The sequence below is a fragment of the Planococcus citri genome, chromosome 3 (assembly GCF_950023065.1).
Source record: "Planococcus citri chromosome 3, ihPlaCitr1.1, whole genome shotgun sequence".
NCBI lineage: Eukaryota > Metazoa > Arthropoda > Insecta > Hemiptera > Pseudococcidae > Planococcus > Planococcus citri.
The window spans coordinates 27,340,412-27,366,797 of NC_088679.1; the positions used below are offsets into that span (position 1 = coordinate 27,340,412).

Genomic DNA, 26,386 nt, shown 5'->3' on the forward strand with positions numbered 1-26,386 from the left:
ATTTTAATGGCCAGCATTGCGCGATGTTTCTTGAAATTAATTATTTTTAAATCAAGAATTCTGACTCACACAGCAGTGACCATATGTGATCAATTTTTTACTTGGTGACTTCTGGTGAATCCTGGTGAATTTTGGTGAATCAGTCACCAGAACATTACCAAAACACAAAAAATTCATATTTGATTGTCTGGGTGACTTCTTGGAGACAGATTCCCCAATCTGTGACCATATGAGATCGATTTTGTGCTTGGTTGACTTTTGGTGAGTCAACAACCCAGAAGTCACCTGGATTCACCAAAATTCACCACCTACAAAATCGATCATATATGATCACTGCTTGATGAACCTGTCAGCAAAAAGTCACCAGACAGTCAAATAATAATAAATTTCAATATGTTTTAAAAATCATCAGGATTCACCATAAGTCACCAAGTACAAAATCGATCACATATGGTCGCTGCTTGTTGAATCAGTCACCAAGAAGACACCAAACCATAGAAAATTCCTGTTTGACTGTTTGGTGACTTTTTAGAGACAGATTCACACTAAGCGGTGAGCATATTGTGATCGATTTGGTACTTGGTGACTTTTGGCGAATCCTCGTGACTGTTGGTTAGTCTGTCAACAAGAAGTCACCAAACCATAGAAAATTCCCTACTTGCATTTTAATCATTATGTAACCCACTTGACATAATACAACCCTCCCCCCTAAAAAAATCGGAAAATTCTTTCATTTCCCCCCTCAATTCCCTTCAAAAATCACACACGAACGTTTTCAGCATTCACACTTTATTTTCCTCTACAAATCACACCACCACCATTTCCAAAGGTAAACATCTTTCACGCATATTCTCCCCTTCTATAATTTCCATCCCTTTCAAACACCTAGGTAAGGTAGGTAGGTAATTCGACAAAGATAAATTGTCTCTAACAGCCCTTTGCATATTATAGGCATCGTTTACCTACACGAGTTCAATCACTCGACCGTAACACTCAAATTACCTCAATGAGACATCGTTGCTAACCAATGACACTGCTATAACAATACCTCGAATGCTATTCGTCGATTTTCCGGGTATAATGAAGAACAAAAAAAAAACACGAAAAATATTAGCTGCCTAATGCTTATCGAAGAAAGTCTATCAGCGATGAGGGAAAAAAACATAGCGTATTGCCGAATTGAGGCCATTTACATTTGAATTTGAAATGGTGGAAAGCTGCAGGGTGGTCGATATATAGTGTGTGCAGAATGAAGTAAAGCGGCATGGCAGTGGCAGTGGGTTAATACATCGACATTTTCTACCTGCTACGAAATGTTCATACCTGGCCATAAAGTGCCTTATAGTATATTTAGATGTGAGGACTACGATATTACGGGTACTTGCCAGTTTGACGGAATTGTTCCTTAGTTACAGTGTTTTTCTTGTACCTACGCGTTTCGGTAGGGTTTTCTTTCTTTCTTTTTTTTTCCAGAGGGAGAAAGTGATACGAGTTAAATATTCTATCAGTGTATGGTCGTGAAATTCGTGTACTTTGAATGGTGACGAGGTGATTTATGCGCGTTTTAAAAATCAAGATGGTTTATTGATTTCATTTTCGTATAAAATGTGATACCTAGTTCGATTCGCGATTACCTACCGGAATTTATTTTTAGAAATATACATAACTCGATGGGTAAGTGTTTCAGATGTGATTTATGGCTCGATTCTCTCCCTCTTCCGGTAATTTTTCAAAATCTGGTATCTTTTTTAAATGAAACACCTCAGCGTTGAAAATCTTGCTCAATTTCAGGAGTCTCGATTTGCACCATAAAACACACCGATCCATATTGATCCTCTATCATAATGGAAGTCTTGAAAACAGATCCGGCATCAATTCGACCCCTATCAGATAAAACTTTCGATACAGAAATCGGCACAGATGTCATCCCAAACCTTCCGAGCTCCCCGTACGTGAAAAAGCCCACAGAATCCAACATCGACGACGCTTTCTCCAACGTAATAGCCGGATTAGCCGATAAAAGTTGGGAAACTCGTAATCAGACTTTAATCGAGCTTCGGAAACTCATCCCGGAGACGAAAATCGATCTGAAGTCTAAAATCACCAAAGAAGTGCTACGTCTGGTGACTTTGAATCTATCCAATGTGGTGCCTTACGTTCATCAAAATGCCCTAGATGTTATTTTGGCTTTCGTGGCGTACTCTTCTGATGCGGAAAATGTGCTCAGGAATGTGATCACTTTCGGGGTCGATACGTCTACAGCTGATGCCAACTTATCTTTGAATACTATCCACGATATGCCCATAATTCTAAGATCTCTGCAGCAACGTACCAGTTCGAAAAACGTCTCGCATCAGTTGCTGGTCCAATTGGTGACCTCTTTGTCCAAACGCATGGTGCAGATAACTCATCAGAAACACGTGGTCGTCAGCTTGTTACGAATCAAAGGTTTGATAGGTGCTTCGATGTTCGACCATTTTCTAGAAACTTATTATCCTCAAGTGAAACGCGACTTCGACGTATTATGCAACGTCTACGATACGGATATCTTCTCCGAGATATCCGATCACGACCGGCAGCCGGATCAGACAGCTTTGGAGTACGAAGAAGACTGCGAAGGTAACTCGGACGACGACGTAATAATGAAAGTTTACGACGAAGATGGTAACGAGATAAAACGCACATCTTCCAGAAGAGTCACTTTTGGAGGAGAAATAGTTAAAATACGAACTCCAGATAGTGACGCGACAGCCATCAATTGCAGTGTCAAAGATAAGCTGGACATTAGCGCCAATATACTCATACAGCTGTCTAGTGATGAAAGTTTGGACAGTGGTAATGAAAGTATAAATGTCTCCACGACGAATGAGACAATCAAATGTGATAAGTCGAGGCCTCGATCGAGCCACATCCCGTTGCCAATTCGACCAGCTCTGCATAAACCAAAACCTCCTCTAACAGCTTTTCGCCAGCCATCGATAAGTCTTTTGAATGGATCCGCGAAGCAGAAAACTGATTACGAGATTTTGAACGAGATACCAAACTACGAAGGCGAGTCGTTGACCAGCAGTTCTGATAGCAGTGATAGGGGTAGGACTGTTTTCGTGACGAATGCGTCGCTTTCCATGAGCGATGAACAGAAATACACTACTTTGAAGAATAATACGTTGAGTGAGCTGCACAAGTTGAAGATTAACGATCGAATAGTGTTGGAAAATTTATTTAATAAGGTAAGCTGAAGCTTTGGAAGGAAGATCTTTAGATTTGAAAATTGCTTGCAATAGTTTATCAGCACCTAAAAGTACACACCTACCTAGTAGAAAATGATAAAATCTTGATCAAAACGTTGCTTTGGTCAAATCAAATCTGTCTTCAATGTCAAAACTTACTTTTTCCAAGTCAATTGTTAACAATGGTATTTAAAAATTCCCACAAAACAATTTTACGATCGAAATTCACCCTCCCCCTCCCTCCCCCCTCTTACCAATTGATCAAATCTTTCGACGGTTTATTAAAAACAATAAAATACCTACTCTACAGTTTCCTAATCAGTTACCCGAATGTATCAAATGTCTGCTTTACATACTTTTGTTATCGCAAGAAAAAATGAAATGCGTATGTACTAAAAAAACAGTGGGTCATTAATGCCTTTCATCCCTTGCTCATGCGATTTGACGATTATGTATGCTAATTATTTTACATAAATGTTATTTGGGTGGCTGACTTGCCACCGGAAGAATTACATTTAGTTGTGTAACACTAACACAATAACCTTTTTATTTTCATATTTCATTAATATTTAGATTAGAATACGTGATCGTAAAAAAAAAGGCAACAACGACGACCATTTTGATGAGAAAAAAATTGGAAAAAATTATTCAAACAGCAGGGAAAAATTTTGGAAATTCACAATCTCGTAAATTTTTAGAAAAAACTACTCGATTAAACAGTAGGTACCTATATTCGATTCAAAAATCTTGGTCTAATATGAAAATGAATCATTAAATTGACAGATAAATTTAAACAACTCAAAATCATCAATTTTCAAATTGTTTGAATTCTAAAAAGAGGAATGACTTTTTCACCTCACCTTGCCCCCCCCCCTTTCAACAACCATTCCACAGACAAAGAAATAGCTCAAAATTTACAAATCCGATTCCAAAGTAACTGTTGAAAATGAATAAAAAAGTTCAATAACTCAACAGTCACGCCTCAAAATGTTCAAATAGATCGCAAATTTTAATCATTTCATTGTCAATAGGTACCTTCTCCAATTTATAAAATAGACCATTTTCTTAAGGGAACTTTTTCTATAGTCGTCTTTGATACCTACATATCCCAAAAAGAAAAAAAAATCGATTAAAAATTTTTTTGAAGCCTCGGAATTTTTGTGAGGGTAAGTCATTTGGTAAAAAAAAATCTTCAAGCTGTACCAAGATCCATCATCAAAATTTTCGTTTTTTAGTATCTTGAAATAGCAGCATTCAATAAAGCAATCTCAATAACGTTTTCTTAATAATCTCATGGCATTTTTCCAGCATCAAAAAATTCATCCATCTTAAAAAAAAGTATAATGTTAGATTCGGGCTCAACAGGTTGAAATACCTCAATTTGCACTTCTCACGAACCATTCAGATCAAGATCTTTCAAATTCATCTTTATGCTTTAGATGTCCAAAGGACAGTACAAGCAATAAAGATAAGTATCGATTATTTTGGCGAGGATTTGAAAAAATCCAAACCAAAAAAAGTGAATTTAGACAATTTGATTTAAATGAGAAGAAAAAGTGTAGTACTTAATCCAGACAGGGACGGATCTAGAAATTCCCCTCCTCTCACCATAACTCATTCATAGTTCCGGTTTGAGCTACCCACTCAAATCTACTCACAAGCCAGATTAATTGTCCTCGTGATCCTTTCCATCAATTTAGGGACAATTTTCCCAAAATTTGCGTCTTTCTCTCCAATAGTCAATTGAAGAAAAAAACACTCACGCATTTAGCGTGAGAAGACCGACTTTTCTTCAAATAAAAATCTTTTACAAACGAATTGATTCACTTTTTTTGAGACATATTTTATATAACAATAATTGATCTGTTTACAATCGAATCGAATCATTTACAAACGATTGTCGATTAAATAAATTGATTGATTTTTTGGTGAATCATTCGCAAACGGATCAATTAATTTACGATTGATTCGGTTTTTGTAAAAGTATTGTATAGAAATTGATCTATTTTTAAGCGAATCGAATCAAATCGAATCATTCATAACTGATTGGGAATTGAACAAACCAATGGATTTCTAGGTAAATCGTTCGCGAACGAGTTGATCAATAGTTACTGAATCATTCGCGAACGAATTGATTCGTATAAGTGACTCGTTCGCGAACGAATCGATTCGTATAAGTGACTCGTTCGCGAACGAATCGATTCGTATAAGTGACTCGTTAGTGAACGAATCGATTCGTATAAGTGACTCGTTCGCGAACGAATCGATTCATTTACTCAATTTTTGATGAATCATTCGCGAACGAATTGATTCGTATAAGTGACTCGTTCGCGAACGAATCAATTCATTTACACAATTTTTGGTGAATCATTCACGAACAAATTGAATAATTTAGTGAATGATTCGCGAACAAATTGGTTCGTATAAGTGGCTCGTTTGCGAACGAATTGAAAAAAAATGTCATGATTTAAATGGACAAAAAAGGTTCTGAAAAATGGTGCCAGGAGCCTTAATCATCGGAGTACAAGTGAGAGTAATTCCATAAATACAATCAAATTTTCATTTTTTTTGCAAACAAATATATTTTTTCAATTCAAATTTTAAAAATTTCAACCTACTGAACCCGAAATTAGCGATAGTTTTTCCTAAATCGAATTTTTAATAATTATTTAAAAAATGCCATAAAACTATTTTTATTGTTGCACTTCCGCCCCCCTCTCTCCTCATTAAATCAATGGTGGAGAATTAAAGGTGGTATCAAATTTCAAATTCAAAGGGAGGGAGCCTTTTATTAGGAAGGAAAAGAGAGAAAAAGACTTTTTCAAATGAGTCTAATTTGACAACTTTTGACTCAGCCTTCTGCATATAGGTAGCTAGGAAACAAAATATTGCATGTGTACAAGACGTACAACTTTCTGAACATTTTAACAATTTTCATCGAAATGTAGGTTATTTTCTTTCAATCCATTGATAAATTTCAATCTTTGTAGAACCAAAGTTGAGAGAATAAGCTTCTAACGAATGGATTTCCCCAAAAATTTAATTTATCTAATTCGTGAAAAAAAATCGATTGAGTTTGTTTGAACATCTTATTAAGTCATCTTTCAATTTTCCAGGATTTTTCAAAAAAAAGTACCTCAAAAGTACACGTCTGACCAAAAATGGATTCAAAATAATAATAATAATAATAATAATAATAATTACGTCTTGAAATTTTCATCGTGATTCATATCAAAAGTGGGCTTAAAAAGTTGACATTTGAAAAGGAAATTCGTTAGGTACTTAAATTGTAGAAGTCCAATCAATACTTTAATCAGAGGCGAATGTTGTTTTAATTTATAATTTTCGAAAGCTTCAATTTTTCCAAAGCTTTTTTTTTCGCTTCGCTCGGGTAAATTCGAATTCTATGTGCAATTTTTCAAAAATTTTCAAGAATGAAAAATTAACTTCTGAAATTTAAGAAATCATTTCTAATCAAAAATACCAAAAACCACAAATTTTGGTGTTGAAACTTCTTACCATTTAAAATGTTGATTGTACCTCACAAATATTGTTAATTTTCTGAAGCTTTCGCCCTCGCTTCTGAGTGGGGCAAAATCGAAAATATTCCGTTCTCTTTTTGAATATTATGATTTTCAAAGATTCAAAAGGCTAGTAGGGGGTCTGGTGAGTGGATGTCAAAACTTTAGATTTTGATATAACCGCGTATGACTTAAAAAAAAAACGTTATTAGGACAAGTTGCCTATCTTTGAAATTGAAGGGGCAAATGAGCTTTGAAAAACAAATTGAGAAAATCTTTTTTTTGACCTTGGGAATGGCCGGAATGGGTAGTACTTTGGAAAATGAACAAATTTTGTCATTATGAATTTTTGCCTAACTGTGAAATTGAAAAGCCTAAAATTATTTTAAAAGAAAAAAAAATGTTGGAAAAAAATGAGAAAATATGGATTGCATTTTAAATTAAGTAATCGTAGGCCCTTCAATTTCAATGTTGGGCAAAAATTCATTAATGACAAAATATGTTCATTTTCCAAAGTACTAGATACCCACTCCCAAGGTCAAAAAAAGTTTTTCTCGATTTTTCTTTTCAAAACTCATTTGCCCCTTCAATTTCAAAGACAGGCAACTTGTCCTAAAACGTTCGTACCCGGTTGTATCCAAATCTGAAGTTTTGACATCCACTGACCAGACACCCTAAAAACACAAAAAAATTGAGGATTTTGGATTTTGGATTTCAGTACCTACCTTGCGATAGAACAATTCTTTTGTCAAGTATAAAAGCATCGTTTTTGAACCTTACAAAATTTTTTTCTCACCACATCTGGTCAATTAAGATGAAAAATACTGGGGAGAGGGAGGGTTTGGGATGAAAAGTTGAGAAAATCTGGCGAAAAAAGTTGGGAAAAGCTAAGATTTGGCTTTGACTGTTGAAAAAAAAAATTCAGCAGTTCCACTTTTTAGCCAAAAAATTTGAAATTCCCTCTTTAAAAAAAAACAGGTTTCTATATATGATTTCAATTATTTTTATAAAATGAATGGAAAAGATATTTGAACTTCGTGCCACTTGAACTCAATAATTACAGTTACATTTCCCCAAATTTTATGCATTCATTTTTGGAAACCAACACAATAAGTACATATGTGAAAGCAGTTGCCTGCATGTCAATTGAAGGAGCAATCGACTTCGTAGCACTTCTTATCAAATGTTCAGATTAATTTTAAAATCACTCATCCTTCGCAAATATCTGCCAGATGATGCAATATTAATTACAATTGCCTGATAATTTCGTTAAAAATATTCATTATCACATTTTTTCTGAAAAATAACAAAATGGGTAAGCAGGTTGCAAAAAATTTGCTGTCGTGTGATTATCGTTTCATAAAGGTGTCAGGAAACCCTATCGTATATAGAAGCTTAACATTAGGTACCCCTTATTATCGTGAAAAATGTCATTTACCAAAGCAATTACACGTCAAGAGATTATTAATATTGTTTTCATACACCAGGGAAAGCATTAAAACGTGAAAAAAACAAAACACTTGTTAATAAAAGGCAAATATTTCATACAGAAAAGAAATTATGGAAAATTTCGTGACTCACGTTGCATTTGTTCACCCATCATCCTCATCCTCTAATAAAACACTGTTTTGAAAGTCAAAACTCCATAACTAGTTATTTATTCAATAAATATAAAAGCTACAACCTTTAATACATATTACCTACCCTCGATTTGAACTTTACGAGACGCGACTAGGTAGGTATGGCATTTTGAATGATGTGCCAATTACGAGTTACATCATTATCATTCGATGCACTATAATTTCTAGGTCAGTATAATACACGTCTATATACCTACTCGACCCACAAAGGGACATTCTGGACAAACAATACGTCAATATAATATGTAAGTATAGGTACACGATGAATAGCAGAGGTGGACACTATGAGAAATTTTTAATAAATGCCGTCGTCGCCGGACGCCGGTATAGACGGCAGCCGGCAAATGGGTCATTTCAAGTATGACGCTTATGAACCAAATACCGCACATGTAGAACATTCACCCCATAAATAAAAAACTAATGTACGAGTACCTATAGCCAGCGAAAGTAGACTACATTAATTCTCAACCCCAAAGCTCACGAAATCGGTGTACCTATTCGTAGGAAGGTAGGTAAAGCACACACGTGACACATATAGACGATGACGACGAGGAAACAATTCAAATGCTCAGTTAGGTTAATGGAATTGAATTTTTTTTCACCTAAACGACGAACAGCAGGAATCGCATGTTGACGCAATTATCACCTACTTGGAGCCGAATAAAAAAAAATTCACACATTTGAAACTAGGCAGTCATTTCATTTCAGCTTTTAAAAAGGTTACCTAATTATTTCCAAAAATATTCTGAAATTTGTACCTACAAAGTGGAGGGTGAAGTGATCATGGATAAGGGGGAGTATTTTAATAGAACGCACGCTAAGACCCCGCTCGAGTGGGTAAACTTTTTATATACGATAATTTGAATATTATGTAAGTTTCTCGCGCATATATATATACGCGAGGAAACACGAACTGAATGAGAACTTGTATTTAGGGGTAGCCAAGCCAGGTATAGGTATATGGTGCCGAAACTGTAAATTTATCGTATCAGTCTATGCTGCGTTGTATACACAGATTTAACGACTGACCTGAATATTATTTAGTCACGCGAATGTATATTTTTGCATCATTTACCAACGTAGATTTTCTGCTTCAGCCGATGAATTAGAATATGAATTTGCTCGACGAATAGATACCGATGAAGGTATTAATCCGAATGACTTTTTCGCGTGTGTGCAGGATGATTGGCGATTCTTTGTCAGCGGGTTGGAAAGATTGACGCAGATTCTAAGCCAGACTCAGATAAATCAAGCTTTAACATCTCCCAACGCTGAAACGACCGGAGTATCTTTGCTGTGCTACATTTTCAACGGATTAACCGAGACTAATAACAGTCGTGTGATCACTAGTTCTCTGAGAGCTTTGCGAGTCCTGTGTCAGGTCATCGATGCATCCATCCTGGCTCTGAATCTGGCAGCCATTGTACCGATATTCTGTTCGTATTTGAGCTGCGAGTACGATACGGCTATTCAGTTGGAAGCTGTTGAGACTTTGAAGATGCTGATGAGGAAGTTCTCGCCGCAAACGGTTGTCGATTTCTTGTTCACCGATCAGAGTTTCTTTTCGAAGAGTTCTAAGGTAACTTTCCACTGCATCTGATTGACTATAACTACAGATGAAGGACATTTCAGAAAAATTAAACCGTGATTTTCTCAATTACAGATGAGAGAGAACTCTTTATTGTGCTTGATGTACGCTTTGTTGGCATTCCCCAGCACCGAATTCAACGTCAACGAGTTGGCTGAAACTTTAATCAAACAAGGTATCAATGAACCGAAGCGAAGAGTAAGGCAAGCTTTGCTGGATGCTTTGTCCATCTTAGGTCAATTCATCCCAAGATCTCAATTCAGAATTGATAACGCTGACGAAGAAACTCTAGCTTTCAAGAAAGCCTTAAGAGCTAGATTAACCAGACGTCAGCTACCGAGCATATCTTCGAGCGGACTCTTACTTTATGCGTTCCAAATCTCATCCAAAACAGCTTTTGGTAACTAAACTTGAGGTTCATTAGTTGAATTGAGATAGCCAGGCGAGTGTTGTTACTTGTTACACGATGATTTTTCTATTTTTCAAGGTACCGATATCGAATGGATTCTAGCCGGACGCGGATCGTTATCTGATAACTATAATAAATCCAAAGCTAAATTTAATTACGCCCACGGTGACGATATTTCTCCTATTCAAACACAGCAAAGGTATACTGAAATGCAATTTCATAAATATTTAACCGTAGTAATCGATACGAGCACGGTAAACAATTACGTTGACATGTTCTGCCGGCGAACACGAGGTAGAGGTTGTTGTATTAAGTACTAGTTGAATGTACCTATAATATCGCTGCGAACTGCGATTGAGAAATACACGTTCAACCAATTATTATTGCACTTTATTATTAAAGTTGTAGGTAGTTAATGAATACTTATGCACACGAATGACACATGACACATGTTTATTCTGTTTTGATTTTTCGAATTCATGGTTTGTTGTAGCTGGAACCTGGACAGCGATAAGGTACATTCGGCTAAAGAATGTGGCCAGCCTTCGGAGTATAGTTCGTATTACTCGCAAAATATCATCAATCGAGGGAATTCCGAAGAAACATTGTATACCAACTCTAGATTATACGATTTTGTAAGTATATCTAGATATTTTGACAGAGCAATTTACTTACTTACTTACTTACTTGACTGATTGAACATTGATAAACTCCGGCTCCGGCGGACAGATGTGATTTCTATCTTGACTTGAGATATTCTGATGATAAAAGAAAACACAATTTATCATATTTTGACAAATCTTGAGTTAAATTACAAAGTGTTACCTGCGCATGTTGATGCTGATGCATTTTCAAAAACCAGCACCACAGGAATTCCAATTATCAGTCATATGAATCACACTATTAGGTACCTACAATATTTTTTTGAAAAAGAAAAATACCGTGGAATTTTTTCAATAATAAATTCCACAAATTCACGATAGAATCCACTCCAATTATTTTGAATTTCAATTCTTATCAAATTACAATGAGAATGAAAGAAACCTAAAAAGAACCTTTGGCCGCCATCTTTGAAACTGAAACTGCAAGAATTTGGAGCGAATATAAACAAACATGAATTTTCATGACTCTATTTCGATTTTTCAAATTTAAATTTGAATTTTGATTTAAAAAGTATCTACTTTGCAAACGAGTTTCTGTCACAAATATATCCTCGTGGTCAAGATAGATCGGATGCAATTAATTAGTTATGGTAAGAACTAAGAAAACCAAACTTGTGTAGATATTAAGTGCCTCCCAGTTCCCAGTAGACCAGAACCTATACCAATTCATGTAGAAGGAAGAGTAAGGCAAAGAAAAGGCTAAAGAATGAAATCCTGTACCATTATAGTTTACTTCTCATCTTGTTCTGTCGAAGAACATTATTCATAGATTATTTTACACTCCTGTTGATGAATAAATATCTAATTATCCCAAATTAATCCGTTAACAAAATAATAGATACATAGATACCTGTGTAAGTAATTGTAATTCTTTTCATGTACCTATCTAGTATCTTGTATCTATACTTTTTTTTTCTTTCATTCGCAGGATAGAAATAACAGCTTTGAAAGATACAGTGCTGATTGGACAGATGCCAGATTTTCTTCGAATTTCTTCGGTAATGATTATACTTACAATATTTTCCCCATTTTATAATTTCAATTTGTACTTAGATTTTACCAACCTGTGTTCACATACAATACTTCAACCATTTACACTGATAAATTTGTTCAATCTGCAGAAAATCTACACCACAGATACCCATCAACTCTTTCTGATACGTCAAGTTATGCATCTTCCTGCGCATCAGATCAAAGTAACACAGAATCACAATATTTTACAAAGATTTGCTACACAAGGGTGAAAAGATTGGGTCTGATCACTGATCGGTTTTTAAAAAATTTTCATATCCGAGCAGATCAGTCTCTTGGCTTGAAAAATTCGTGTTCCTTTTGTCCCATAGAAAGAAACTGAAGTTTTTGAATTTTGAATGCATAGTTACCTATAGTACCTAATACTATACATACATCAGGACAACTGTCATTTTATCATTTTTGGTCCACCAGGAAATCAGGACCCACCCTTTGTTTCTCCACTCTGTAAAAAAATGAATAAAAATTGTAAGATATATTTTTTCAATTTTAAAGTTTGGAAAAAAAATGAAAATTTTTTTTTACAATTATTGCTTTGGGAAAAGAAAATTACCCAGGGGAAAATGATTGGATCCGATCAGATCTGAACAGGTCTGAACATTCCCCGGATTCCATTAGCTCTGTTCAGATTTGATCAGATCCATTCATTGAAATGTAAACAAATTGAAGAATTTTCATTTTTAAAAAACGATAATAAAAAACGTTGAAAATATGCAAAATTTTGAAAGATTGAAAATATATTTTCAGCTTCCTATTCCCTCCCTACCGGCCACAAACGTCTAATAGACATCTATTAGATATTCTTTTCAGCCAAAGATACAGCTAATGGATAACTGGAATAGCTGAAATTACCTTGTTTTAATAACTGGAAAGTACCTTTTATGTAGTATTACATGGTAAATACAAGGCTAATAGATATCTGTAAAGCACTATGGCTGCAATGCGCTAAAGAATAGATATCTATTCTCCAATGCCTTGTAGCCATAATGTTTTACAGATATCTATTGGATGCTTCTCAGCTATTAAAATGACTGAAATTCGCCCTGCAAAATGAAAGTGCTTTTAAAGATCTGCAACTCGTTTATTTGAGTAAAAAGTAAATTTAAAGAAAACTCAAAGTGTTCTAAAAGTAATAGGCAATATTATAATATGGCAAAGTTTTACATTATTCAGGTATACTTAATTGGAGAAGAATTTGCGGAAATAATAGCAAAATGGTGTCAGCAGCATATTCACTTTATCAGTAAGTTAGTATTAATATAATTAACATGAAAATAAGAAGTTCATGGTTAGGTAGGTAGGTACCATACAGATCTATACTTACATATTATCGTATATTTCATAAACTATTTCTACCTAATCATGGGTTTCATAATTTCATGTCAGTTATAAATCTACTTACTACGTAAGATGAACATGCTGCTGACTCAATTTTTCCATTATTTTCCGCGAATTCTTCTCAAATTGAACCTGAATTACTTGGAGTTTGTCACTTATTATTACTTTTTGAACACTTCGAGTTTTCTTTACATTTAACACAAATACACACGTTTTACGATACATATTTTCTTATCAAAAAGCGAAATTGAAGAAATATCAACTTTAAATGTAATTTAAGAACTCAATTAATTGTAATTTATTGCAATTGCGGCCATTTTCAAGTATAAAATAACGAAAATACTTATTTCCGATGCACACTCTCCCTTCTATCATGACAACTGGAGCAATACTAAAGTTCTTGTTTAAGTTTTATAATTCATTTAGTTTGCTGTATATCTATTAGACATCTAGTAGCTGTAAATTTTTGTTTGGTTATTTAATATCTGGTGACGATATATTTTAGCTATCTAAAATTTGTTTCCAATAGATATTGAAAATTTGGGCTTATAGCTAACTATTATACGTTGCTTGATATTCCATTCAATATTTTGCAGATGGAATATTTAACAACTTTTCCGAATATCTGAAAGATAGCGAATGAATAGCGGAATGACTGAATAGCTGAAAAGCTGTTACAGACATAAATATTCTGTCTATTAGATATTTGTGGCCGGTAGGGCTCCTTCTAAAAAAAATACTACTTGGAAACTGCATTTCAATACATTCAGTTAAAGTTTAGAAAACAAAACAAACCCACCACAAAAAGTTTCTTTGAAAAATCGTGTAAAAAGCTACAAAAAAAATGATGAAAATTTGAACTTTGGCATTTTTTTTTTCATGTTAAAAACTGAATGGGAAGCTTGAGAACAAAAATTAGAAACTGGAAAACATTTTTGAAAGTGTAGGATATAATCTCCCTTCTCTCTCCTTTCTGCACAAATTTGATTGAAGAATTTTCATTTAAAAAAATAAAATAAAAAAAAATGATAGTAAAAAACTTTGAAAATATGAAAAATTTTGAAAGATTGAAAATATATTTTCAGTTTCCTTCCCCATCCTTCTAAAAAATACTCCTTGGAAATTGAATTTCAATATTCAATTACAGTTTAGAAAACAAAACAAAACTACTAGAAAAAGTTTGCTTGAAAAATCTTGTAAAAAGCTACGTAAAAAAAGATGAAAATTTGAATTTGGGCATTTTTTTCATGTTAAAAACTGAATGGGAAGCTTGAGAACAAAAATTGGAAACTGGAAAACATTTTAGAAAGTGTAGGATATAATCCCCTTTCTCTCTCCTCTCTCCACAAATTTAATTGAAGAGTTTTCTTTTTTTTTAAAAACGATAACAAAAAACTTTGAAAATATGAAAAATTTTGAAAGATTGAAAATAATATATTTTCAGCTTCCTTCCACTCCTTCTGAAAAATACTCCTTGGAAATTAAATTTCAATATTCAATTAAAAGGGCATAGGTGAGTAAGATGGGCGAATCGGCCCCCGGCACATTCAGCAATGAAATTCTGGTGGTAGGTAGGTACCATCAAGATACTTTAATCCGCCAAGTTACAGACCTGTATCTTGAGTGGCTCTTGAGTAATGGGCTAATTACTCAAAACGGCCTCAGACCTTTTTCTCCAGATTGGCTCGACCGATTTTTTTCAAACCTGGACCAATGTGTAGCTATACACGAGGGGCTTTCGTGAAAAAATTTTGAGCTCCCCCCCACAATTTTTTCCCCCTCAAATATTCGACTCAAAATTTGAGTGCCTTCCTTACCTATGAAGTACACTCGGCACACTTTTTAAATTCACGTTTTTAGATACCTTATTGACTCACGAGTAACATATATTTTTTCCAAAATTGTATCTCATTGGGCACATTGTCAAAAACGAGGGGAGAACCAGTCATATTGAGCAAAAAAAGGCCAAAAAGGACAATAATCGTGAACTCAACTGAGAGGCTTGAATGTAATTATTCAACAGATACTCATTTTTTCGAGTCACGAAAATAAACCATTACCAATGAGCGATAAATACATTGGGCCCTCAATTGAGCTGCTGTGAACCCCACCCCCCCCCTCTTTTTTGGGGGGTCAGAACGATCAAAGCAATATGGGTGTCATTTCCATATGATTTGAACCTGCTGAGCACGAATATGATGTTAATTCTTCGATTAGACGACCCCAAGCCAAATGAGCCTCGGCCCCCGGATGGGGCACTGTAATCCCTCCCCTCCTCGTTTCTTTTTGAGTCCAGATTCTTTTAGGCAATATTAATTACTCAACAGGTACCTGCTCATTTTCTCGAATCACCAAAAAAAGATCATTACTAAGATGGAATAAATCTATTGCCCCGTCAACTGAGCTACCTGTACCCCCTCCCTATTGGAGGGGAGGGGGGTGTGAGAACGATCAAGGCAATATGGGTGTCATTTCCATATGATTCGAACCTGCTGAGCACGAATATGATGTCAATTTTTCGGCTAGAGGATCCCAAGTCAAACTGCACCTCAAGTTTATTACACGTTTTTTTTTCATCTTTTTTTTCAAGAATTATTTTATAATTTTGCATTCTGAACTAGGAATTCTCGGAATGGGAATTTAACGGCATTCCACAATTGAAACATTAGACAACATATTCGTGCCCACCCGGTTTGATTCGTCTGAAAACGATGCCCATAGGTATTGCCTAAAAAGATCGGGTCCCAAAAATAGGTATTAAAGGAGAGGAAGGGAATTTATAGCTTTCAACCCGAGGCTCATTTGACTTGAGGCCCTCTAGTCGAAGAATTGACATCATATTCGTGCTCAGCAGGTTCGAATCATATGGAAATGACACCCATATTGCCTTGATCGTTCTCACCCCCCTCCCCTCCAATAGGGAGGGGGTACAGGTAGCTCAGTTGACGGGGCAATAGATTTATTCCATCTTAGTAATGATCTTTTTTTGGTGATTCGAGAAAATGAGCAGGTACCTGTTGAGTAATTAATATTGCCTAAAAGAATCTGGACTCAAAAAGAAACGAGGAGGGGAGGGATTACAGTGCCCCATCCGGGGGCCGAGGCTCATTTGGCTTGGGGTCGTCTAATCGAAGAATTAACATCATATTCGTGCTCAGCAGGTTCAAATCATATGGAAATGACATCCATATTGCTTTGATCGTTCTGACTCCCCAAAAAAGAGGGGGGTGGGGTTCACAGCAGCTCAATTGAGGGCCCAATGTATTTATCGCTCATTGGTAATGGTTTATTTTCGTGACTCGAAATAATGAGTATCTGTTGAATAATTACATTCAAACCTCTCAGTTGAGTTCACGATTATTGTCCTTTTTGGCCTTTTTTTGCTCAATATGACTGGTTCTCCCCTCGTTTTTGACAATGTGCCCAATAAGATACAATTTTGGAAAAAATATATGTTACTCGTGAGTCAATAAGGTATCTAAAAACGTGAATTTAAAAAGTGTGCCGAGTGTACTTCATAGGTAAGGAAGGCACTCACATTTTGAGTCGAATATTTGAGGGGGAAAAAATTGTGGGGGGGAGCTCAAAATTTTTTCACGAAAGCCCCTCGTGTATAGCTACACATTGGTCCAGGTTTGAAAAAAATCGGTCGAGCCAGTCTGGAGAAAAAGGACTGAGGCCGTTTTGAGTAATTAGCCCATTACTCAAGAGCCACTCAAGATACAGGTCTGTAACTTGGCGGATTAAAGTATCTTGATGGTACCTACCTACCACCAGAATTTCATTGCTGAATGTGCCGGGGGCCGATTCGCCCATCTTACTCACCTATGCCCTTTAGAAAACAAAACAAAACCACTACAAAAAGTTTGCTTGAAAAATCTTGTAAACAGCTACGAAAAAAAAAATGAAAATTTGAACTTGAGCATTTATTTCATGTTAAAAATTGAATGGGAAGCTTGAGAACAAAAATTGGAAACTGGAAAAATTTTTGAAAGTGAAGGATATAATCTTCCTTCACTCTCCTCTTTCCACAAATTTGATTAAAGAATTTTCATTAAAAAAAAAAAAAAAAAAAAAAAAAAAAACGATAATACATAATACCTAAGGTAAAAAACTTTGAAAATATGAAAAATTTTGAAAGATTGAAAATATATTTTCAGTTTTCTTCCCCATCCTTCTAAAAAATACTCCTTGGAAATTGAATTTCAATATTCAATTAATTACAGTTTAGAAAACAAAACAAAACCACTACAAAAAGTTTGCTTGAAAAATCTTGTAAAAAGCTACAAAAAAAATATGAAAATTTGAACTTGGGCATTTTTTTGGTGTTGAAAATTGAATGGGAAGCTTGAGAACAAAAATTGGAAACTGGAAAACATTTTTGAAAAAGTATGATATAATCTCCATTCTCTCTCCTCTCTCTACAAAGATAACATTATATGTACATATTTTACTTATCCTACACGAGTATTCCCAAATAAAAATTAAAACTATCTACTCGTAATCTTAAAATTGAAACGATATTTTCTATTTGAAAAATTATGATAATGAAAAAAACACTGTAACACATACTTGAGCAAGTTTTTTTTGAAAGAGGAGTGTTGAATCTTGGATGAATACGTTTTTGATTTTGAATTTTAAGAAAGCCAAAGGGTACTTCACTTTTTAAAAAACTGGAAAATTCAAAAATTGAATTGCCCATGTCATATATAATGCTTGATCAGATCTGAATATTCTGTGAATCTTATCTGATTTGACGACCAGGACCAGACTCAATTAGATCAGATCAAATCTCGGAATCAGATCCAATCACTTCCCCCCGAAATCCAGATTTTAAAAAAAAACACAATATCTTATAAAAATGACCCTGTTGCAGATTTCCCCAGATTAGATCCTGCATACGAGTCGAATTTAGTCTCAATTGGCAGACCTGTTTCCGAAGATAAATTAGATAGGTTATCCAATTACAAAAAATCAACGAAACTTCCCGTTCGGTGAGTGAAAGAGTCAAAAAAAAATTCACTGCAGTGATAAATAAAAACTCAACGAAGTTTTAAAAATTTCCAGATTAGAACCAACGATTCGTTCGGTACCAATACACTATAGCTATAATACCGGAGGTTCTCTTCCAATATTGAACGATAAAAAAGAGAAAACTACGTATTTTCATAGCTTCTATCAAAATCGACAAGAACCGGTAAGAATAAAAATGATGACTTTCGCAACAGCTAATCAGCATTTTACGAGGTTATATTATATTACAGGATACTCAATTATCTTCAGATAGCGATAGTAAAAGTAGATGGTCGAAGAACCGAGAGAATAATTACAAACAGTAAGTATACAAATAGAATATAATTAAGAATAGGTGCGATTTTCTAAAAATTAATATCACAAACATTGAAAGACGATCACAAACACAAGTGCATGAAAAAATCCCTTATAGTTTTAAATCTTCTATGAAAATAGCTTGTTTACAACTCAGCTTTAATTCCGGCCACTGGACGATGATCCGGTCGGCGAAAAACTGTAATATTTTACCACTCAATGATAATGTCTTCACTCGACAAATACTTTCGAAAAATACGATCACATTATCGGATAAATACAACATTCTACTCAAAAACCCAACTAAACAGATGGGTATACAAGTACCAGGACCATTACACAAGATCAGCTCAGGTTTATGTAATAATACCACCGGAATAGAATATAAAATCGCGTACAATGTGGTGAAAACTGATGAAATATAAGACTGGTGAACTTTTCTACTTCGAGGGATCTTCACGATACGATATTCTCCTTTCGAAGAGAAAATGCCTTCGGTTTCGTGTATCTTTACGTTACTTTTATCGTCCGATTCGGCTACGACGTAAATTCGAGGAGTGAATATAGTAGGGTTCAGGCGTTTCACTATTCGAACAATTTCAGTGGTATGGCCTCCGGAACCGATTACGATTAAAGTTTTGCATTTGGTTTTCTCGTCGTGAGCTGAGATACACCGATTTTTTCGATCCAAGATTAGGTAAATACATCGTGCCAAGAGTATCACGAATACGATTATCAACAAGTAGAATATGATGAAATACATTTTTACGTGTCGTTACACGAATAAAATCACGTGAAATGGGTAAAATTTGAACGAAAATCTGAGAATTTTCAATTTCAATTTTTTTTTTGATAAAAATTATCAGTTTGTTGATTTTTTTTCTTTATTAGCTTTATTGTTAAATTGTTTTGAGCAGCATTAAAGAGGAGAATTTTAAAGCTTTCTTTTTTCGCCGCTTGAAGCTCTATTGTATTTATTCACAAAATTTTCATTTGAGGAGCTTGGTGACAAAGTTAGACAAACGCCACGGAGGGCGCATACGGAAAGGGACCTAACGACCAAAAAAAAAAAAGTTCTCCGAAATTGTTGTAGGAACCCTTTACAGAGTTCCTACAACAATTTCGGAGAACTTTTTTTTTTTTTTTTTTTTGGTCGTTAGGTCCCTTTCCGTATGCGCCCTCCGTGGCGTTTGTCTAACTTTGTCACCAAGCTCCTCATTTTTTAATGAGAATACAAAAATGAAATTTCAATTACTTTCACTGATTATAAAAGGTGCGTTCATGATTGTCTGTAACTAACCGTAATAAAAGTTACGGTCTGTTACAGAAAAGTAAAATACAAGAATTCTTATGGCGTAGTTCACGTTGTCCGTAACCGTAACTTTTTGTTTTACAGAAAAGAACAAAGAAAATTACAGAAAAGTAAAAAAATTTTTACTTTTCTGTAACAAGCCGTAAGAGTTACGGACAATCATAAACGCACCTAAATAATTAGCGCTCTTCTAATTATAATTTATGGGCAGTTTCATTGATATTGAAAAAGAAAAATAACTAAAATAAGAGATTTTTATTTTTTTTCAATCACCATTATAAAAAAATGAAATGATTATTTGAATTTACCTATATGGGTTTATGGGAACCAAATTTTCGACTGAAATTAAGTTTTTTCAAGTTTGCAAATCTAAGTCTTTTATCTTATGATTTCCTTATTATTTTATTTTCTTTGCTGCAGGATAAATTTGTGTCATGCTTTTTCAGAAAAAAATATATGAAATATGATGAATAGATGGTATTTTACTAATCTTGAAAAATAATCGATATATTTTTGACCAAGAATTAACAAAAATAACCATTTCACGTCATAAGTTAAGTTCAATTGAAAGTTGAAACAGAAATAAACTAATGTTGACTTTAAAAGGTATGGTTTCCATAGAAACACATACCTATTCAAATTTAAACCTAATTTCAAACTTCACTACGATTGCCAGTTTCAGTTTGCCACAAGCCATAATTAGCCCACTGATTAATTTATATTTAAAAACACATTCCAGTAATTAATTTCTATAATTACCTACTAATGTATTTAAAAGCTATATCACTGATAATATTGGACACAAAAATTTTTGAACAGAACAAAGCTAAGCTACAAGATTGAAAGATCATGCAAAAATATATCACCTTTCAAAATTTCAAGTACTCTATTGCATTTTTCGGTTTTTGGTGAATTTTTGAATATCAAATTTGAATCAAAAATGGGAAAAATACAAAATTTTATCAAATTGACTCAGAATGTTGAAATTTGGTTTATAATTATATTATTTCAGACCGGCTAAATCGATTGGAAACGGTTTCAAATAGTTCTGAGCAGTTCTAGAGCTTCCAGCAAATTTTTGAAAGATAAAATGTCCACCAAAATAGGGATTTAAGTGAATTTTAGCTTTTCAACTTCCTTTGGTAAAATTTTGTGGAAATTTCAGCTTTTAAAAATCTGCTGGATGCTCCAGAACTGCTCAAAAAGGTTTGAAACTGTTTCCAATCGATTCAGTGGGCCCAAAATAGGATATATACCAAATTACAGCTTTCTAGATCAATTTAGTAAAATTTTAATTTTTTTGAATTTTTGATCCCGATTTGATTTTTAAAAATTCACTAAAAATCAAAAAATGAACTTCACTTCAGCACTTGAACTTTTAGCAGGTGATGTATTGTTGCCTGCATTTTCAATTTTCATTAATTCAGCTTCGTCCAGTACATAATTTTTTATATCATTTGAGATAGGTACCTCCCTTGTGAGTAGGTAAACGTAAAGTCGGTTCATCTATGCACTTTCTTTTCATCAGTTCTCTTCAGCTAAGCACTGGTAATTAAGAATTCCAATCCACATTGTAAAATTGTAATTATTCATTGTTCCAGATCAAAATCTCATAACGAGAGTAATGGGAACGCCAATCAAATAAAAACAAAACATAACGGCCAACCTTTAGAAAACAATAACATTCTGAACTCTGGTAAAAAATAAATCTCTTCTAACAATATGATGCTTACCTATACTTACTCAGTTAATATATCAACGTTTCGCGTATTTTAACTCGCACAATCATGATAATAATATTAATTGCGATTATTGTCCTGTTTCGCGACATTTATTTATTTTTTTCAGCCGGTTCGAAGCATCAGAACATCGACAGAACTAAATTCAGGAGGAGGAAACCAAAACAGCCCGAAAAATCGAATAAAAATGAAGAAAAACCTGGTAAAAAAATCGAAACCAACGCTCAACAAACCACAACGAACGAAGAAGAAAAAGAAGATCCAGAAGATAAGGTACCTATCTATTCATCTACCTAGCAGCCTAATTATTGAACTCTTTTGCTAATTCATTAAATATCCCTCAAGTTAACGGATCTCTTGAGCGAAGACCAGAATAAAAACATATCCGAAGAATCGAAACCTAAAAATGGCTCAACTAACGACACCAGTAATGAAAAATCAAAAAAATATTTAGAAAGGTACCTATTTCACTCAATTTGTTTTTAAATTCTTCATTCGAGTAATTCAACTTATTCCTTTAATTTGTACAGAAAAGTAGGCGTAAAATTAAAACGTTCGTTGACCAAAGAGATAAAAATGCCTCAGAGCACATTCAACATAAATCCCGAACAATTGCCACCGTTTGAGAATCCTAAAGAAGCCATTAATAAGATTTTGGATCAATTCCAAAGCAACGAATGGTAAATTTCTTTCATTTTCTAAAGTCAAGTTCGCAGACTGTTTAAAATAAAAATTTATCAACAAATTTTCAGGGAAACTGTGATAGAAGCTTTACAAGGGGTGGTTCGACTGACTAGACACCATAATAAATATTTAGCTCCTTGTTTGCATACGTTTGTGATAGCAGTCGCTAAGGAAATACGCAATTTGAGATCTCAAGTTGCCAGGGCAGCTTGCCTATCAGCTGAGAATATTTTCAGATGCTTTGATAAAATTTCCAACCAAGTAAGCTCCTCCAAAAAATCTCCCCATCATTTAATTTCAAATCTCACTCGATCGTTCTGTTTTTCAGGATATTGAGGAATTATCTCAAGTTTTATTCTTAAGGACAGCCGATACTAATAAGTTTTTAAGAGAAGATAGTAATCGAGCATTGGACGCTATGGTCGAGAATATCAAATTTTCAAAATGTGCTGTAATTTTAACGCAGAAAATCAGCAGGTAATTTCGTGTTTTAAAAACTCCAACATAATTCTTCGCGAACTTGATCTCAAATTCTATTTTTAGCCATCCGAATGCCTTGGTCAGGGCCACAACAGCCAGACTCATGTGTAAGATGGTCGAATTATACGGTCCTGCGAAGATTCTATCGCTGTCGAAAGAACGAAAAGAAGCCATTTTAACAACAGCTGTTCGATTTTTAATGGATGGTAATTTACAAACGAGGTACTGTTTTTACCAAATTTTCGCCCATGTCGTGTTTTTCCAAAATTAATAGCGTAATTATTTTTCAGAAACCATGGTAAAAATATTCTATTAATGTTGAACGAAGATAAACGAACGTTTGAAATACTCACAGAAATTGTACCGACAAATGTAATGTCGACGGTTAATAAATTTTTACGTAATGTTAAAAAGTGATTTAGAATAAATTCTTATTAAATTATGTATTTTTATTCATTCGTGTTAAGTATTTCACTCAAAAAAAAAGAAAGTTATTTACTTGAAAAATTATACCACATCATCGAAAAGAACTCAAGCAACGTCGTGATTTCTCAAAAATTCAAAAAAAATCACACCATAACTTTTCGCAACTCAACTTCGCCAATTTTCAAAAACACAATAAGTACACCGAAATACCATAAACAACATAGAGTCATTTCTTTATTAAAGAACTTGTGTAAAAAAAGAAAATAGGGAGGACAATCTTACACAGATGCGAATACGTTTTATCTAAAAATTACACACATAGATATAATCGGTTGAGCGATCAACTCGATCGAGGAAATAATAATTTACTTCTTAAATTTTATAATACTAAAATATTATACTAAAGAAAGTGCACATCTTTCTTCGATAATTTTAAAATACAATACGGAAGCACTTAAAAACATAGAAGATGTAAGACTAAAAGTATAAAATAAAGTTTTCATTTTCTTTTTCTACGCTCTTTAAATCTAACAAGAAGCAGCACGTATCATGAAAATCTGTATAAAAACACACACACGACAAAGAAACATTCGTTTTTTTTTTCATTTCTTATATTCTAATAACGACGAGCGCCGCCGCCGCCGCCGCCGCCACCTCCGGCTCCTTTCGCGTTCTGATGTACACTGCAAAAATAACGAAAATAAATTAATCGAGATGATGAAAAATTTCCAAATTTTCCTAATTATTATTACAAGTAGTAAAATCACAATACACGTGATAACAGTAGGTAAATTACAAATCAGCCGTTTTCAAGATTATTAGTTAGGTTAGAAGCGAGGTTAATAAATTAGCTCACAATGCATCTTAATTAGATCATCACAACGACAATAAACATGAACAATACAATAATACGTCATTAATATCGAGTATGGTTTCTTAAAATACAAATTAAAATTACAAGAAGATTTACAATAATGTAGCCATTTTTTTTTCAACATTATCTACTTAATAATTCAAAGTTAGATCATTATAGGATTAATTTCCACAGGTAAGTGTAACAATTTCGATACAGAATTTTTAAGGTGACTCAACAAGTTCAGTGGAAAAGGTATTTCACCAAGGCGTTCAAAAAAATGCCTGGATCAAATTCAAATCATTTTCTTTTTAGAATTTTTACTTACATATTTTTCCATGAGAGATTTTTCATTTCTCACCCCACTCCCTCTCATCCCCTCCCCTCCCCTCCCCTCTCCTCCATTCAAAAAATACGAGTACCCACTGCACAAAAAATGAATATAAAATTAATGTTACACTAAGAGCTCATTTTTTTTTTGTGTGTGTAAAAAATGACAAAATAAGTACATATTTAATCGAAAAAGTAAAATTAATGAAGTTGATTTTTTTCCATTTTTGATTTTTTTTAATGGAAAATTCGAAAGCGAATTTTTAAATAAAAATGTAAAACTTTTAGTGTCCTGTTTTTGGAATTTGGTACAATTTTCATCGAATGCAGAACCTATTTGATTTTTTTTTTATTTACAGAATACGAAACGTCAAAAAATTATTAGACTGTAACAAATTTATGAACACCTTGTACACTGATGAAATCTCAAAAATTGTAGATACAGAAAAATCGGCTCAAGTAATTGATTGGTGGGGAAGGGGAAGGGGAAGATGGAATCACAAGTTATAGCGAAGACGAAAAATCGAACATATTCGAGAATAATTCAACGAAAAATCCAGAATCACTCCAACAAGTGTTCTCTACACTGGATTTAAAGAAACACAATTTTCAAAAATCAGAAAATAAAAAAAAATCACAAACAATTTTCAACCATTTTTTGAAAATAAAAAAATATAATTGAAAAATGAAACTCTCAAGTGAAAAATTGGTTTGAAACATTTTTTCTAGAATATAAGTAGGTAATTTTGAAAAAATTAAAAAAAGGAAAAAAATTAAAAAATTAATTTTATGCAAAAAAAATTCTCGAAAAACATCGTGAAAAAAATAACTGCAAAATGAAATCTTCAACACCAAAAAAAATTATAAAACGAGAAAACGAAACAAAAAAAAACAAACAAATCGAAAAATACAACCAAAAAAATGCTTCAAACCATTTTTGAAACATTAAAAAGGTTGAAAAAAATATAAACAAAAAAAATAATCGAAAAACGGGAATGAAGTTCGAAAATGAAAATTTTCAACACAAAATTATTCAAAACAGTTTTTCACACACCAAAAAATTAGAGATGGAAAAAAAAATTTCTAAAAATTAAAAACACGAAGAAAAACGTAAAAAATAACACACATAACCAAAAAACTGCTTCAAAGAATTTTTCAAAAAATAAAAAACACACTGACGGGCAAGATTTTTTTGAAATCGAAAGAAAACGAAAAAAAGGCAAAGCACAATTTTTAAAGAACGTTAAATGAAAAAAAAAAACAGTAAGAAATCACCAAATCAAATACATAATTTTTACACACAGAAAAAAAGCATTTCAAAACGCAAAAAATGATGAAAATAAATAACAACATCGAATAAAAACTAAAAAAAAAACCAATGAGAATCAAAAATTTGAATTTTTTAGGCATAAAAAAATGTTGAAACAAATTTTTTTTTAAAGTAAAAAAAATGAAAAAAAGTTGGAAAAAATGAAGAGAATCACGCACTTGGTTTTTTTCATGTACAATAACAAAAAAAGTTTCAAATCAATATTTTTAAAAGCAAAAAAGTAAAAAAATGTTGAAAAACAGTTGAAAAATGAGCAAAATTTTTTCAAAAACAAAAAAAAATGTCAAAAAACGGAAAAATTGAAATTTGAAGAAAAAGTTGCTTTAAAAATTACAATTGAAACAATAAAGAACGAAAATTTTTGAAAAAATCAACACATGTTTAGATTACCGAACATTTTTTTTTTTTTACAAAATAATGAATTATTACAACTGAAAGGAAAATATGAAGAAGAGTTCAAAAAAATAAATCGAATCATTACAGT

At 33.5% G+C, this 26,386-nt stretch overlaps 3 protein-coding genes across 6 annotated transcripts in view; 1 reads left to right on the top strand and 2 right to left on the bottom strand.

Annotated features, from left to right (window-relative positions):
* Positions 1–1,336: 1,336 nt before the first annotated feature.
* LOC135841300 (uncharacterized) lies at positions 1,337–23,405 on the top strand. Its single transcript, XM_065358193.1, has 19 exons — positions 1,337–1,674; positions 1,792–3,230; positions 9,572–9,970; positions 10,055–10,379; positions 10,467–10,587; positions 10,882–11,023; positions 11,979–12,048; positions 12,172–12,246; positions 18,297–18,414; positions 18,488–18,617; positions 18,685–18,755; positions 21,662–21,756; positions 21,909–22,072; positions 22,145–22,257; positions 22,330–22,479; positions 22,552–22,744; positions 22,812–22,960; positions 23,027–23,185; positions 23,254–23,405. Exons 2-19 carry the CDS (start codon positions 1,845–1,847, stop codon positions 23,378–23,380), a joined length of 3,987 nt encoding a protein of 1,328 aa, XP_065214265.1. The 5' UTR covers positions 1,337–1,674; positions 1,792–1,844; the 3' UTR covers positions 23,381–23,405.
* Positions 18,757–19,587, bottom strand: Alg14 (ALG14, UDP-N-acetylglucosaminyltransferase subunit). Its single transcript, XM_065358199.1, has one exon. The coding sequence runs from the start codon at positions 19,509–19,511 to the stop codon at positions 18,861–18,863; it is 651 nt and encodes a 216-aa protein (XP_065214271.1). The 5' UTR covers positions 19,512–19,587; the 3' UTR covers positions 18,757–18,860.
* A 191-nt stretch (positions 23,406–23,596) lies between the features above and the next one.
* The window catches only part of HnRNP-K (Heterogeneous nuclear ribonucleoprotein K), a 71,232-nt gene continuing 68,442 nt past the window's right edge, over positions 23,597–26,386 (bottom strand). For all 4 annotated transcript variants that reach the window (XM_065358194.1, XM_065358195.1, XM_065358196.1 and 1 more), the window contains one exon: positions 23,597–24,072. In XM_065358194.1, the coding sequence (XP_065214266.1) occupies positions 24,006–24,072 (67 nt within the window). In that variant the 3' untranslated portion in view covers positions 23,597–24,005. The remainder of the gene's footprint in view (positions 24,073–26,386) is intronic.